Source organism: Camponotus floridanus, unplaced genomic scaffold, assembly GCF_003227725.1.
Source record: "Camponotus floridanus strain SB8 unplaced genomic scaffold, Cflo_v7.5 scaffold213, whole genome shotgun sequence".
Taxonomy (NCBI): domain Eukaryota; kingdom Metazoa; phylum Arthropoda; class Insecta; order Hymenoptera; family Formicidae; genus Camponotus; species Camponotus floridanus.
Window position 1 is genome coordinate 225,969 of NW_020229341.1, and position 18,091 is coordinate 244,059.

An 18,091-nucleotide genomic window follows, 5' to 3' on the forward strand; every position below is an offset into this window, starting at 1 on the left:
GAGATGTTTCCTTTAAAAATATCGACATATCTATGCGATTGCCATTTCAACATGTTCGTACTTCCGCAATATCGAGGAAGCGACCATTCTTCGCGCGGCACCGTACGCTGGCATGCAGTTTCTTTTCTGACAACGAGTTCAAAACAACATCGACCCCACAGCCTTCGGGTTTCGTCCAAATAATCAGGCTGTTCAAAACTTCGTATCTCGGGAATTGCCAATGTGCTTGTCGGTCAAGTTGGCGAAAAGTCTTTTTTGAGATACAATCGTTTTTCCTCTGTGCCGACAGTGGCGAAGACGTGGGCAGCGGCGTGGCAGGCAATATTGATTTGCCGCTAGGCCACGGCACCGCGCACAGAATGAATCAGTACATTTTTGCCCGCTTTCAATCGACCTCGTACAAAACAAAGCATAAATAACTGATGACATAAGCGAATGGTAATTGTCGCCGCCTGCTCCAAATGTCCATTCCTCAGGTAACTTTCCAAAGAAAATCGGAATCCGGCACAACGGTGGTCGTCAAACCTCTAGATTTAGTTAAACCGCCATTACTCTAACAACCGTTGGTCTCTACCGGAGAATTCTAATCCTAAAACATTTTTAGTCTTCTGTGACAAGCCCTAACGATAAAGAGGTCCATTGATAGTTTACCAGTCGCCAAACAAAATATCCTATTAGTATTAATCAATAAATATTTATCATTGTGGTAACTATATTTTTATTAAACAATTTTTAGAGTAGAATTTTCGGAAAGCAGCAAAAAAATGATGCTTGAAACTTGCTCCTGAAATTTAATGATGCAATAGTAGCAACACGTACAAGAGAGTAATTTGGATAATTTGGTCTACAATATCGTTAAGCGGACTTTGAATCCATTCCAACTTTTAAATTTCCTGTCGTCAAATGTATCACATAGGCGTGCTCTAGTTCCACATAGATATGCTTGATCTAATTGCAAGTGCCGATAATAATTCTTATAAAACTAAAAACTAAAAAAACTCTGTCCATTGACCCCTTTAAAGACGTTAGCCATTAATTCTTTTTCCTAAATTGTCTTTGGTCGTAGATATTGCGAGAAATAAATCAATAATTTGGGAGCATTAACTATCCTGGATGTAAATGTAACGCACGTTTTGGCGACCTCCCGCCGGATGGCAAATGTAACGAATCCGATTAGACCTGAGAATAAAAAAGAACAAGAATTTTAAATGATTCGTTGGTCAACTCTCGGATAAAGCTCGAAAAAATTTTTTAATAAATACTTTTTTAAACGCGAATTTTTTTTCAAAAAATATTATATATAAAATGTATAATACCAAGTAAATTCTTCGCTTTGAGATACAAAAAGTACATTCTTGATTTCCCTGTCGAATTTTACTCAATGCCGCTTTCGATTTGCCTACCATGAGAATCGTTTTCTGTGATCTCTATTAAGATCGGTTTCTTTTCTCAAATTTTTGCGCTTCTCAATAAGAAGTTAAACTCTTACCCGAGGAGTCGATTTGTTTACCAATTAACATCAATGCGCTTCCTTTAGTGCAATCTTTAAGTCGAATATACCAGATCTCCTCTAGAAGAATATAACAATTAGAACTTAAGGTAGCCGCAAGATTTTTGAGAACGAAGCAAGATCGGCCAGAAGAGAACTTCCGCTGCTATGATGAGGTGCAATTATTCTGAGCTGGAAATGTTCGTTCACATCCAATTTAATTATCATTATATTAATTGTCGTTTGATTGACTTATCGTATAATCGGACGCGGAACTGACGGCTAACTCTGTAAAATCAACCTAAAATGATAAAAGTGATTGTTTTCAAGGGTTTCTTATATAACAAATTGCGCAATTTATGAAATATTTTCATATGTATGTATCAAAAATGTGTATCTTAATACTATAATATTGCTCGAAACTATTTATGGTAAAGATTTCACTTCTTTAACTCGACGATAGTCATTAAAATTAAATGTAGGCGATACTTTACGGTGACTAAGGGTTCGCAAGAAGGAATATCGTGTACAGGGGCGCCAAAAGCCTTTCTGCGGCTCGATATCCGCAATTTGCTAACGCTTTGATTCTCCCGATGCGTTATGTTTTCACATACAGTTTGTACAGTAAGACAGTAAGTATGTGAATTTTTTTCTGTCTTTGGATCTTTTTCAAGACCTCAAGCTCTTGAGTTTTCATATGGCAGCGAAAAACACGTAGCGTTCGTATTTGGGTGTAGTTGTCTTCTGGGCAGTTCGCTTTGAGGTGCGGTACATTTCAATATCTCTTATTTCATAGCCGCCTGATATAGACTATAATTCGACATTTTATAGTGATATATCGGCAATCCGGCCGTTTTTAGGTAATTATTGACCAATTCGTTTATGCAATGGGGATTGATCATGGTGTACGACACTTCGAAACCATAAAACTATTTCCGGTCGTTTGAACAACAGTTTAATTGAAACTTGTTATCATATCGAAGAAACATTCATTACACCAATGTAACTGCCAACGGTGAAAGAAATGTCAATAGCAATTTTTAATCCCTTGAAAATACCACTGTGTTCGTAATCCACGTAATCTCAATTCCCTATACATATCTCGTATTCAATAAAAGCTTGTGGACGGCATCGGAAGCCGATGTAAGGTTTAACTGATATCTTTCTCAATAAATTTCAGCAATGGAGGATATTCCCGCTGGTACATCGTATTCGCTTCGAGAAATCAACCAAATCTCCCGTTTCCTCGATAAGTTTTATCAAAAACAGTTTTGATTGTTTTAATTCTCCGGTAAGAAGGTTAATGCGCTGAAGCCATATGTTCTCAAAGACTACTGGTAGTTTGCTTCGAAATGGGTATCGTGTAGCTTTTGCAAATAATTGCCAAAACCATTATAATATAAGAGCCTTGCCTGGGTAACAAATCGCCCAATCAATTGTGTTCCCTTAGTATGCGTCTGTTTTACTTGACAAATTTATCTCATGACATGCTCTTAGACGATTCTTTCGACTTATGCTTGAAATTGGAAATCTGCCATGTAGGCAGGATGGTCCCACTTGACCAGAGAACCGATCAATCGGTGTTCCGCGACTAACGGGAAAAACTGAGCTGACGGATACAATTTAGCGACTGTCGGGTGTGCGCGCCGCCTATGTAAGTCATTTCCCAGACATTAGGATAATAAAAGATCAGATTATTTGAATGATTCAGCTTTTGAAGACCGATATAATCACGTGATGGTTAGCGATTTACGTAGATTGTCTGTAGCAAGCAAGTGGCGCGTGATTTCGATAGTTACATCGCTGTCTTCGGGATGATGCGCGATCGCCTCCTGAAAAAGCACAGGTGACAGCAATATTATTCACGTGGTAATCCGGCGAACAAAATTGTGCGAAGTGGGCTATCCATGCAGCTTCGTGGTACCGAACTAGAAATCCATCTGGTAGATCTTTGCTTTGCCTTTGGCACACTCATATTTCGAGAGAGCGCGTAATTTTGATTAACTTGGAACAATGTATTTTGCTGTGATAGCAACTCCACAGCAATTGATCATTTGGCAAAGATATNCTAATAAATCAATAAATTAATCTAATGAATCATAATTATCTAATGATAAAGTTTATAAAGGAAATTAATGTTTTCAAATTCAGCTCATTCATTACAATTGTTTTAGTTTTATTAGTACAAGCACGTAAGTAAACAGACATTATAAATATAACACAGCAAAATGTCAAGCAATTATACAATTTAATCAATTCTAATATTTTAAAAAACTTAAATAAGTTAATAAATATATTGTAGATACAAAACAATATCTCTTTGAGTATATTGAGTGATATATTATTCATTATCGTATTGAAAAAAATATGTTAATTATTAAAATTATTTTTTAATGTTTTGTTTTTCCCATTTCTTTTTTATCTCCTATTTTCTTTCCTTTACAGTCAGATAATTTTATGATTATTTTGTTAAGGTGGATATTAATTAAAAAGCCATTATATGAAAATACTATAAATATCCTATTATTTGATGTTTTAAATGTGATAGTATTGTGTAATTATGTAAGTAGAAAAATAATAAATAAAATTGGCAAAAACAATATCAATATTAAAAGTATTTTGCCTAAAGATATGTGATGCGTCCAATCATTTTTATAGCTTGCAGTATGTAAAATTCAGCACATCGATTCATTATAGATTTCATTCATTATAGATAAATATATGATAAGCGATATTACGATGATCCGCTATTCTAAGATTCTCATTATATTACAGTGCAATTGTTAACAAAGCAAGTGTAGTTCGGAATTCTCATTTACGTTATGACCATTTCAAAAATTTTATCACCATTGTTAATAATCAGTTATGTGTGTGGAAGATGGTTTAAGAAGTCGAGTTTCCTAAAAGTGTCCCAAGACAATGGTTCGGTCTTTCGTACATATTTGGGTCCTTATCCAAGGCATGTTGCTGAGTGACCCTTATCCAAAGCAATAGTATTTAATTATCAAAATTTCAACCAAATTTGTTACTTTCACGTCGATGTAGATTATTGAAAACTCCAAACAGCAAATGTTTCAAATAGATTCTAATATATAAAAAATAAATATATCAAAAACAACGTTAATATTTGCTTGTTAAATGTATGTTTTAATATCTTGTTTGACAACATAATATATCTAACAATTTCTGTTTTTATAGTTGTAGTATGTAAAATTCAATACATCGATTATTCTATTACGGATAAGTATAATGAATGAAATTACAAAGGTCTATTATAACGTTTCAGTACATTTCTTTGCAAAGCAAGTATAGTTCGGAATCGCACTTTCATTATGAGCTTTCGACAAATTTTATCGCCATTGTTAATAATCAGTTATGTGTGTGGTTCAAGAATAATCGAGTTTCCTACAGGTGTCCTAAGATATTGGATCAGTCTTTTGTACATGTTGCTACTGTGGTCCTTATATAATTTTGTCGTTATATATATAATAATACCGTGTACAATTGCTTACGGCATCTTATATCATGTTTGGTTTGGAACAAACATGTTTGTAGCATTTTTGTCAATTATTATTGGGATATACTATAACAGGTAGAAGACAGAACATATAAAAAAATATGAGTGCAACTTGAATATTTACAATTATTAATTGTAAAATGAAATATAATTTACATTTTTTTTCTATAATATGTATGTAATAAAAAAGTACTGTTATATAAATATAAAAGATTTAGCATGTTAACATGTCATAAATTATTAATAAATTTTGATTTTTCTATATAATATGTTCGATTATAACGTCAATTATTTTTTGAAACATGATAAATACAAAAAATAAGCATATGATCAGGTAAATAAGAAAAATAATATGTATATATTATATATTTTATTTTACATTTTTTGATAATAAAATGAATAAATTGATAGGCATTAAGATTGTCAATATTTTCATACAATTCAAAACATTACATACAAATTCTTTAACTACATATTACCTTTTTATATCAGGCATTTAGAAATTGTATAAAGAATCTCACTGTTGTGGACGATACATTGGAAAAATTAGGAATTACAACAGATTATAAATTGTATATGAGAACAATATGGCTCATTTTAGGATTTTGGTTTATTACAGTTATATTACTAATCTGTTTACATACTTCTTTAAAACGCACTGATAACATTGTGCAAGATATTTTTAATGTTTTTATGCAGATTTATTGCGTTCATATTACTATTATCGGCGATTTAACTGTAATAAGTATGCTTTGGTTAGTTTATTCTTGTAAATATGTACAAGAACATTTTGTTATATTTGCTAATTAGATAATTATTCATTAATCTTTTCAATTTTTAGGTACGTAGGATTGAAATTTGATCAAATCAATGAACATCTCCAGAAATTAACAAATGATAATAAACGTAGAACAAAGCAAAACTTGAAAGATTCCGTAGTACTTTTTCATCCATTTAGATATACAAAAGCTCCGAAAAATCCATATATTATATGGATTGTAATGTATGAAGATTTATATCAATTTAATTAATTATGACTCTGTTTCGTACGACAAACTAATACGACGTTTGCACAGACATCTTCATTCGGAGTTACGTAAAATATCCCGCAAAATAGATTTAATATTTGGAACACAAATGACTGTGGATATGGGATGTTACTTCGCTTTTATAACGTTAAATATTGAAGGAATTTTTGATATGATATTTAAAAATTATTACAATAAAATATATGTCATCATGTTATGGCTAGTATGGTTTTTCTTACATACTTTTAGACTCTTCTTGAATTATGAATGTGAGAAAATTAGCATCAAAGTAAGTAAAAAATCTTTAAATTCTATTCCCCCCATCTACTTAAAAGTTCTATTTAAAATTTATTCTTTAAAGTTATTTAATTTAATAAATTATATATATATAATTTTTATATAATTGTATAATTATATAATTATTATATTCAAAAATAAAAGTGGTCAATTAGGCGTATAGAGCTAGAGATCAAAATAATAGTGTAGGTTAATTAGTCAAAATATATATTACTAATTCAAAATACAATCTCAAAAAACAAGATCGATGTAATAAATATAAAAAATTGAAGTTGTGTGCGGGCGTTTCGACTTACTTTTAAGTCATCTTTAGCGCAAATATTGAAACGAAGTTAGAGCATCTATAAAATTGCGGTTATAAAATGCGGTTTGCAGAGGTAGAAAACGGAAAATCAAAAGCAGAAAAAATATAAACAAATGATTCATGATGATTCTTTTAACGTTTAATCATGTTCAACTTTGTTCCGCATAGCAATGTAAGTTATTTTTACCTTTTTTTTAAAATCTTTTTTTTATCTTTCTTATCTTTTTTATCTTTTTTATTTTATTGATTTTTATGCCCTTATAAATTGTTAAATTCCGCACATGGTTTATTATAAAAATTATTTTTTACTTTTTGTATTTTTCCGATTATCATTTTCTTACTTTAATTATCTATTGTTATTGAACCGCATATATATTTTTTCGATTTTTATGCTAATGACTAACATTGTTTTATACTTTTGACTTGCTTGTTTCTTATTCTTTATTTATTTAGTTCCCAGCTAGTTTTTTTGTTTTTTTAAACCAATTATTATTTTTTAATCATTATTTGACCCTCTATAAATACTGACATTGCTAAATAATTTTCCTATTGTTTATTTACTTTTATTTTTATTTTTACACGGTCTTACAGATACTCTGATGAACCATACTCAACTTTGGGCCAATTAACCCAAACGAGAGTTGTTTCACTCATTGAAATAATTGGAAGCCGTTCACAACAACCCATGAACAACGCGTCTGGAGTTGCATCTCCTCTAAGATTAGTAAGCTGTCTACGATTTACTATGCATAACCGTTGCATTCGGAGTTAATCTCCTTTCAGATTAACATTTGTTTATATTTTTTCTGCTTTTGATTTTTCGTTTTCTACCTCTGGGAACCGTTTTATAGATGCTCTAACTTCGTTTCAATATTTGCGCTGAAGATGACTTAAAAGTAAGTCGAAACGTCCGCACACAACTTCAATTTTTTATATTTATTACATCGATTTTGTTTTTTGAGATTGTATTTTGAATTATTAATATACAGGGTGGACCATTTTAATCTATAATGGAAAATATCTCGGAATGTTGGTGAGATACAACAAAATGTTTTAGACAAAAAGTTGTATGGTTTCTAGAGGGACATAAGATGGTACCATTGGTTTGACCTTGAAGAGTTATTTGAAAGTCACATGAAGGTTACCTTCAATTTCTTAAATGGAACCTACATTTTCTCATTACATATTCTTGTAGCTTATCTCGAGAGCTTTCATTATAGTGTTTTACTATAATATTTTACTATAATAAAATATTTTTTTATTGAGTACTTTTCGAGTTATGAGGCTTGAAATCATTTCTTAATTTAACATAAACCGTAATATATCTAGTAAAATATTCATTTTTCGATTATCTTGCTTTAATACTTTTATGTACAAAATAATGAGAGGAATCAATTGGTGTAAAGAAAACATAGTTATTTTTAAGAAAAAATATGTAATTTGCAATTAACAATTACATATTTTTTCTTTGAAACAACTATGTGTTTTTTTTACACCAAATGATTTCTCACTGTTGATAAACGTAAAATAAAATCGCACTCTTTTATTTTCTACGTAATTTTCTATTTAAATATATCATTAATTTTTGTAGATAATTATGACAACTATTTTACACAATTTTTTTTAATACAGCAATTTTTTATTAAAATAATTTTTTGTAAAATAGTTTTATACAATAATGTTTTACTACTGAGATGACTCGACTTCTTTTTTTTGAAAAAGTAATTTTTGAAAAAGTAATTTTTTTTTGGATTATTATATACACTACTGATTAGACAATATTTCGTGCATAACAGCGATATCAGTAGGATAATTCCTTGCCAAATTTTCATTTGGTACATAATGCGTATCAAATGCAGAAAAATATCGTCCTACCTCTACATTATTGATCCATTTTGATGAACGTTTTGATACCTCACCTAAAATAAAAAGAAATATATTTAATTATATTGCGCGTGTTAGAGAGACGAAAAATCATATAAAATATATATAATTTATAAAAGAAAATGCTACTAATATTTCATATATACCTTGTGGTATATAACATATCTTATTTTTATTCGTAAGAATTATATAGTGCGGTTGACGGATAAATATCGACTTGTCCGATTCGCAAGTTTCATATCTACATGAATGCAGAATGTGCTGATTTTCATAGCATTCGCTCAGTTGCGGAACTAAAGTATTCAAATTCTCATGTACAAATGTAGCTTTACATTTGTAATGCCAACCAATTATCACACCATTGTGATTATCAACATTACACGAAGGCCGAGACAATCTTGATGAGTGTCTTACGATCATACCAATAGTAAATTTAATTTTTTTCTTTCTTATTCCTAATTGTTCATTTATGACGATGTTAGATCTATCCTGTATGTACATAACAAATGTGTGTATAATAATATAATAATAAAATTTAATCAATATCTCTTATGAAATGTTTTCAAAAGTAATTATTGTAATTATTTAAATAATATAGACAGTTGTGCATATTGACATCTAAACTCATATATATGTACATATACATATAGGACATACATATACATATACATATGCATATACATATACATATGCCTATACATATGCCTATATATATATATATATATATATATATATATATATATATATATAGGCATATGTATATGTATATATATATATATATATATATAGGCATATGTATATATATATATATATATATATATATATATATATATATATATACATATATATATATATACATGTATCAAAATTTGCGGATGTGAAATATACAGAATAATTGTTCGTTTCAAAACAAACAATTTTTTCACTGGTAAAATTGCGTCTAAGCATTACTTTTTAAATGAGAGCAATTTTAAGTTACGAATAAGCGCTTTATGTTACACTGGAGTCAGGGGAGATGCGCGCACGACATATGTAGCATTTCAACGTGTACACTATTTTACTATTTCGCTAAAGCTTTTACAAAAATTATATATGATATCTAAATATTGCTATTTTCAATATAACTTACTTAATAGGAGAAAATTTTCTAATTGATACCACGAAGCAACGACTGAAAGTAAAATTAAATTACCTGTAAATAATTTGATGCAAACGTTTTAAAAATTTGTTGGCCCTGAAAAAGGCCGACTAAATGCTTTAGAGCATATTCATATATCCATTTTATTTGTAGAATACGAATATGTGTAAATAGGAGGTTTGCATTTCTAACATATGATTTAAAATATTCTTTTTCAGAGCCAAAAAATATTTAGAAAATTGAAACAATAATTTTGGATCAAAATTATTCGCATGTTATCTAATCTACTTATTTTATTTTCAGATTGCTTCGATGATATCGATAAATTAAAAAAAATCTTTTCTTATTAAATACGCATTGAAAATAACGATATTTAGATATCATGCATAATTTTTGTGAAATCTGTGGAAAATAATAAAATAGCGTACACGCTCAAATGTCACATATATGCGCGCCGCCTCTGCTTCAACCGTAATCGAAAACGCTTACTTTTAAAGTTAATTTAAGAATAAGTTAACTTAAAGTTGCTCTCATTTAAAAAGTAATGTTGAGACGCAATTTTCCCAGAGCAAAAAATTGTTTGTTTTAATACGAACAATCATGCTGTCCACATTTCGCATCCGCGAATTTTGGTACACTCTCTATATATATATGTATACAGGGTCCGGCCGCTATTTCAATTCTTCAAATGCGTAGTTAATGCGTTAAACTAAATTATCTAAGTTATGAATATCTTCACAATAAACTTCCCTGGTTGGGAAAATTTACCCTGCAATAACGAAGGGCAACACAAAAATGTTCGTTACAAGCTCCCATGATCATGTCAACGTACTCTCTATTCGTGTAACTCATTGCTTTGATAATTGAATGGAAACTAATTGCTCACGCAAATAATACAGTATAAGTTGCAAATCATTGTTTACAATTAGAACAAGTGTTATACGTCCCACGGACAATCGTATCTTACCGGAAATTGAATTTAAATGGTACAGTTATTTAAACTCAAATTTCACGAAAACAAAAAGCCTCAAATGAAAGAATTTTATTCTACTTTTTTTTATTTTACCATAAGAAATCACTCTCTGTGCCCGTTTGTATAATGCAAATTATTCGGCCGGATCCTATATATTACAGTATGTCATATATAACATGTTATACACTACCTTTATTGAACGTGTAATATATGTGTATTCATAATCCATATGTATATCTTTAATATCGCTTAAGCAGCGTAATAAAAAATTCAATATATACATCATATTCCATTTGTAAGATACTTGACGTCTTTCCTCATGGAATTTATTAGTGCAAAGATTGATACAATTTGCCCATCTACGGAAATCACATACCAGATTTCGTATTTGCTGAAAAATGATAGATATACATGTATAAACAATATTTCAATTACAGAAAAGAAAATGAAAAAAATAAAATGTTATTTATTGCTCATAGAATATATTGATTCATTGACTAACATATTATTTATAAGATTTATAATTGATTATTATCTTCATTAACTACTTCCTACTAAAATTAGTATAAAAATACTTATACATAAAAAATTGCTTACTAATATGTTATGTAATGGATCCAGTGGAAGGCGACATATTCCTCTGACAATTAGAGGTGTATTCTGTGAGAGAAGTGAGGAACGTCCCCATTTTCTATAAAAATATTGTATCGAATGATTTGCTCTATAACTGAAAATATTAAAAAAATAAATATTTGTACAAGTATATATACATCAGATAGGTTGAAAAGTTCTGGAACTAAATTGTTACTAACTATATTTGTCCCGATAGAATTGCCATTACAGTATCCTCAGACTTATAACACAGACAACAATGTAAACCAAGTCTTCTAGCTACGATGTGATATATAAGAGACAATAGATACTCCTTGTGAGTGCTATATACAAACTATATTATCAAATTTTATTAGAGGAAAATTATATTAAACATTTATAAGATATAGAACACATAGTTTGCACAGTACATAATAGTTATAATTTAATATAATAAAAAATAGCTTACATATATCATAAATTTTTTTTTGACACCTAATGTTACCAATAATTGATGTACATTTAAATCAGAAAATATAATGTTTTCAAGAATACACGTAATCTGTTCGGTTTCTGTCGAATTCCAGAAGTTATCGTTGATATTGTTATCTCTCCATAAAGTAAATTGCTCAGGAGACGTCGAGAATATTGAATGTGTAGGATTTTTAATTCGAAGGCAGGATAATACTTTTTGCACAATATCATTTAACGATGTGTCAATGATTGAGTAAGATATATGTGGTTGAAAATATTGTACAAAAATAGTAATTTGTTTTTCTAAAAGCAGCTTTTCTTTTGGCATGTATATAAATTTGGTTTGCTTGTATATTAACCGACACTGTTTTAACCAATGATAAATTTGGCTGAAATAGTATTTAATTGTCAAATCAGAATTGTGCCTGAAAAAAATTTACATATTAATTGTACCTATTAATTGTAATATTTACATTAATTTATAATGTTAGCGGCAATTTGGTTTATTAAATTTTACTTTGATAATTGTGCAGAAATAATTTTATTTATCTCATTTAAGACATAATAATAAATTATGGAATGTTCAGCTGTGAAACGCAGAAGTCTATTCAATTCCATTTCTTCGTTATCCGATAAGTTATTATAAGACATTAGTGACACATAATGCCGTAGTTCTTCGATACATTTTACACATACTTCTAAATGGTTAAAAATTTTCTGCTGTTTTTTTTCGTTATTGTTAGATTGAGCAATGTATAATCTCTCTCTACACTATGTAATCTACGTTCTAAATTCTAGTTTCGTTTCTTTTATACTTTCTTACTTCATGACTCTACTCGAACAGTTACTGGATATTAAAAGTTGCAGCTCAATGAATCTGTGGTAATACTTATTTCGTCCACCCCTTATCCTCGCTACTCTAACATCATCAGGTTATGGGCCCAGAGTTGCGCGTGTGAAGAAGGAATTTAGTCGCGGAATGAACTTCGTAAGTCACGAGTCGGAAAAGTTTTGAGAAACAACGCGTGTGCGAAAGTGCGACAAAAATGGCGGACGATGAAAAGTACAAAGTGCCGCTCTTTGATGGAAGCAACTACAGTAACTGGAAGTTTCGTATGCAGATTCTACTTGAGGAACATGATCTCTTTGATCTAATCGGTGAAGAGCTTAATACATTAATAGCAAGGCTACCGGCGGCAACCGCAGCCGCTCAAACTCCTATCTTGAAAAGAAATGACAAAAAATGTAAGTCGCTTATTACTCAACGTATCTCAGATAGTCATCTCGAGTACGTGAAGGAGAAAGATACAGCGTATGATATGTGGAAGGCTCTTTCGGATAGTTTCGAGCGTACAGGCGTCTCGAGCCAACTTCGTCTTAGAAAAATACTCTTGACCATGCGGTACGCGTCAACGGAATCCATGGCATCTCATTTTTTGAAGTTCGACAAGCTCGTTCGGGAGTTGAAATCGACCGGTGCTAAGATAGAAGAAATTGATATCGTATGCCATCTATTGTTAACGATGCCCGAAGAGTATGATATGGTCGTAACAGCCCTCGAAACAATGTCAAGTGGACAGTTAACTCTTAGCTTCGTCAAAACAAGGTTATTGGATGAAGAAGCGAAGCGAGGTGGCAGCACAGATTTAGTAAGTGGAAGCTCGTCTACCGTGTTCTCAGCTACGACGAATAAGCGCCACGGAAATCGGAACGCAAACTCAACCGGAAATCGGAACGCGAACTCAACCGGAAATCGAAACGCGAACAATAAACGGAATGTTAATTCGAACGGGAATAGCGCGGGAACGAGACGTAACCGGTTTGATTATAGATGTCACCACTGCGGCATAGTTGGACACAAACGGTCCGAATGTCGGAAATTGAAAAACGAAGATAAGAATTCGGAAACGGCGAATGCCGCGGTTGATGATAACTGTAACAAAAATCAAAAAGCCTTTGTGTTTTTCTCAAATGGAAGTGACAGTAGTGTGTCAAACGTAAATTTTGTTTTAGATTCCGGATCTACTGAGCATTTGTCAACGGAAAAGACAAAATTAATTAACGTGCGGAAATTAACTACGCCGATAAATATACGCGTTGCAAAGTCGGGTCACGTGCTGACTGCAAATAAAATCGGAGACTTAAGAGTGCGCGCGCGAGTAAACGGGAAAACTAGTGACATTGTAATAACTGGAATCTTATCGGTAGCGGGACTCGAATGTAATCTTCTCTCAGTTCGTAAACTTGAAATGAATGGTTTTTCAGTAATTTTTGAAGACGGTAAAGGAATCATTAAGAAAGGGGACAAAGTCGCCGCAATCGCGCGTCGTCAAGACAAGCTGTATGAACTATGTGTTGAAAGCGTAACGGAAACCGCGAATGTCTGCAATGTCAGTGAAACAACACAACTGTGGCATCGTCGCTTAGGACATCTGAGCAGCTCCGGATTGAAGAAACTTGTGAGCATGGCAGACGGAATAGATGTGAAAGAATTGGAGACTTCATTGGAGCTCTGCGAAACCTGTGTGGAGGGCAAGCAGACTCGCCTCCCTCACCAATCTCACCGCATCAGAGCAAAGCGACCTCTCGAGCTGGTTCATAGCGACCTTTGTGGTCCAATGGACGTTACATCCTTTGATGGAAAAAGATATTTGCTTACTTTTATTGATGACTTCACTCATTTTACTGTGGCATATACATTGAAAGCCAAATCAGAAGTGCTCAAACATTTTAAAATGTTCCAATCATTGACAGAAGCTCATTTTAATTTCAAAGTAAGCAGATTCAGGTGTGACAATGGAAGGGAATACCTCTCGACTGAAATTCGTCAACATTTCGAGGACTGCGGAATACAATTCGAACTCACGATTCCCTATACGCCACAACAGAACGGAGTAGCGGAAAGAATGAACCGAACAATAATCGAAAAGGCGCGTTGTATGATTTTGAATTCAAAAATGAGTAAGATTTTTTGGTCCGAAGCTGTAATAGCGGCTGTTTACTTAATCAATCGATGCCCAACGAACGCTGTGAAAGGCAAGCTGCCAGCAGAACTCTGGTATGGAGAAAAACCCAATCTTCGGAAACTGAGGGTTTTTGGATGCGTTGCACATCTTCACATTCCAAAGGAACTGATCAACGGAAAATTCGAATCACGTTCAAAACGCTGCAGACTAATGGGTTATTGTGCGAACGGATATCGACTGTGGTGTCCGGAAAGTAGCAAAATATTATTAGGTCGAGACGTTATTTTTAACGAGTCAAAGTTTACCTCCGAGTCTGAAGATTTTTATGATGATTTTAGTCTACAGAAGTCTACAGAAGAAACAGTAAGGAATCAAGAGTCTCCCAATTCAGGCGGAGAACAAGATATCCCGAGTGATGAAGAATCCGAATACTTCGATAATGCTGATGAAGCAAGGATTTTGAGGAAGAGCTCACGACAGAGAAACAAGCCAAAGTATTTAAATGACTACACTGTCTTGGCTTTAAGCGCAGAATCCTTTGTCGAAGATATTCCACAACATTTTGACGACATACAAGGACGAGATGATGAAAGGCAGTGGATGGATGCGATAAATGAAGAAATTACATCTCTTGTCGAAAACAAAACCTGGGACTTAATACCATTGCCTCCTGAAAGAAAGATCATCAATAACAGATGGGTTTTCAAGATAAAAAGGGATAAAGACGGAAATATCGACAAATACAAGGCACGTCTGGTAGTGAAAGGATGCTCTCAACGAAGAGGCCTGGATTACGAAGAAACATATGCGCCAGTTGCGCGTCTCACTACGGTGCGAACCCTTCTATCGATAGTCAACCAACTCAGGCTAAAAACTAGACAGCTAGACGTTAAAAATGCTTTTCTACACGGAACTATTGATGAAGAAATATACATGAAATTACCTCAAGGATTCACCCAAGGTAATGGCCTCGTATGTAAGTTGAATCGTTCCTTATACCGACTGAAACAAGCTCCACGAGCATGGAATGCTCGATTCAACGAGTTCATCTTGACCCTAGGATTCAAAAGATCAGAACGAGATCACTGTCTCTATGTAGCAATATCCCAAAGGTGTCGGCTGTATCTACTGCTTTATGTCGATGATATTATCATTGCAGGCCAAGATGAAATCCAGATTCAAGAGATTGTTAATGCTCTTAAAAATGAATTCGCTATGACGGACATTGGCGAAATTGAAAGTTTCCTCGGAATAAAAATCGAGCAAACATCAAGAGGCCTATTTTTGAGCCAGAGAGCATATATGGAAAAAATGCTCACTCGCTTTGGAATGACGGAGTGCAATTCTTCCAAATCACCCATGGAAGCAAATCCTGAAAAACAAGAAAACGATGACGGAGAAGTCATAAATGAGATAAAACCATACAGAGAGCTCGTTGGATGTCTGATGTTTCTTATGCTCAACACACGTCCTGACATAAGTGTTACTGTAAACTATTACAGTCGTTTCCAGAACAATGCGAAATTAACTCATTGGAAAGGCCTTAAACGAGTTCTTCGATATATTAGAGGCACTCTCGACTATGGACTGCTGTTCAAACGAGGCTTAGATCCAGGAACACCACTCCAAGTCTACGTAGATGCAAATTGGGCTACAGACAACGATCGCAAGTCAACTACTGGCTTTCTACTTCAGGTCTTCGGCTCTACGGTAGCTTGGTCAACGAAAAAGCAAACTGGAATCACCCTCTCGTCTACTGAAGCAGAATATGTTGCTTTGGCAACAGCTTTGACGGAAGCAATATGGCTAAAAGGACTTTTAGAGGACTTTAATGTGAATAGTGCCTATCCCATTACAGTGTTTGAGGACAATCAATCTGTGATTCATCTGTTAAGCCGATGGGAACATCGTAGATTAAAACATGTTGATGTTAAATACAATTTTGTTAGAAACATGTACCAAAGCAAAGAAATCAACGTGCATTACGTAAATACCAAAGAGCAAACTGCCGATATACTTACGAAAAGTCTCACAGGAGACCAATTTGTTAAGCTTCGTTCTTATATTGGTGTTTGCAAAAATTAAGCTATATTTACATTTATGTTACGGCTCATACATTGAGGCGGAGTGTTAGATTGAGCAATGTATAATCTCTCTCTACACTATGTAATCTACGTTCTAAATTCTAGTTTCGTTTCTTTTATACTTTCTTACTTCATGACTCTACTCGAACAGTTACTGGATATTAAAAGTTGCAGCTCAATGAATCTGTGGTAATACTTATTTCGTCCACCCCTTATCCTCGCTACTCTAACATCATCAGTTATATATTCTTTCCCACAAGGGAAATCTAAAATGAAAAGAATATTTTTCAAAAATATGTTAAACAACAAACATCAGCAATAAATTATAGACAATATTTATTTTTCAAAGTAAATATATTATATTTTTTAATTATATATAGACAGAGTGTCTTATTTTAATTGTGCATCTCGATTAATATGGTAGAAAATGGTCGGATAAGAAAATATTTTGGACAAAAGTTGTAGGGTTCGAAGAGGGAGAGATCTGACGGTGATATTGGTTTGATCTCGAGTGAACTTACCAAAGTCATATAGAATTGAACTTTGTTTTATTAAATAAAACTCCATATTTTTTATTACATATTCTTGCAGTTTATTTCGCGAGAGCAGCTTATTTTGCTCTTTCTAAAACAATATAATAAAATATTTTTATGAAGCTACTTTTATGAAGCTACTTTTATGAAGTTTGAAAGAATTTCTTAATTTTATATAAACCATAAAATATTTCGTAAAATATTTATTTTTTGATCTCACTTCAATACTTTTATACACAAAATAATGTGAGGAATCAATTGGTATAAAGAAAACAATTGTTTTTAATAAAAAATATGTATAAAGAAAATAATTGTTTTTAATAAAAAATATGTAATTTGAAATTAACTATTACAAACTTTTTTTTAAAACAGTTATGTTTTCTTTGCACTATTTGATTCCTCTCATTATTTTGTGCATAAAAGTATTGAGATAAAATAATCGAGAAATGAATGTTTTACGGGATATATTTTATGGATAAAATTAAGAAATTATTTTAAGCCTCATAATTCGAAAAGTACTTGACAAAAAATATTTTATAGTGTTTGGAAAGTTCTCGAGATGAACTATAAGAAAATGAAATGAAAAATAGAGAGTACAATGTCATTTAGCGTTTTCTGGCCTCCGCAGAATTTTCAAGAAAGAAAATTAAACTATGATCTTCGCACGTTCACTCAAATCTATGTATCACTATCAAATGTCCCCTTCTGTCCTACAACTTTTGTTAAAATATTAATAATATTTAATTTAATAATTTTCGAACATCATATAAATGTATATAACATACTCGTACACACACACACACAGCGACGGAT

At 32.3% G+C, this 18,091-nt stretch overlaps 2 protein-coding genes across 2 annotated transcripts; both read right to left on the reverse strand.

The window, feature by feature from the left end:
* Nucleotides 1–8,384: 8,384 nt before the first annotated feature.
* Nucleotides 8,385–8,993, reverse strand: LOC112637871. The gene is made up of 2 exons (XM_025408541.1): nt 8,666–8,993; nt 8,385–8,554 (listed from the first exon to the last, which is right to left on the reverse strand). Exons 1-2 carry the CDS (start codon nt 8,937–8,939, stop codon nt 8,400–8,402), a joined length of 429 nt encoding a protein of 142 aa, XP_025264326.1. The 5' UTR covers nt 8,940–8,993; the 3' UTR covers nt 8,385–8,399.
* Nucleotides 8,994–10,763: 1,770 nt separating this feature from the next.
* On the reverse strand, nt 10,764–11,751 carry LOC112637870. The gene is made up of 5 exons (XM_025408540.1): nt 11,691–11,751; nt 11,443–11,576; nt 11,228–11,357; nt 10,821–11,021; nt 10,764–10,778 (listed from the first exon to the last, which is right to left on the reverse strand). The coding sequence occupies exons 1-5, from the start codon at nt 11,697–11,699 to the stop codon at nt 10,764–10,766; spliced, it is 489 nt and encodes a 162-aa protein (XP_025264325.1). The 5' UTR covers nt 11,700–11,751.
* Nucleotides 11,752–18,091: the final 6,340 nt, after the last annotated feature.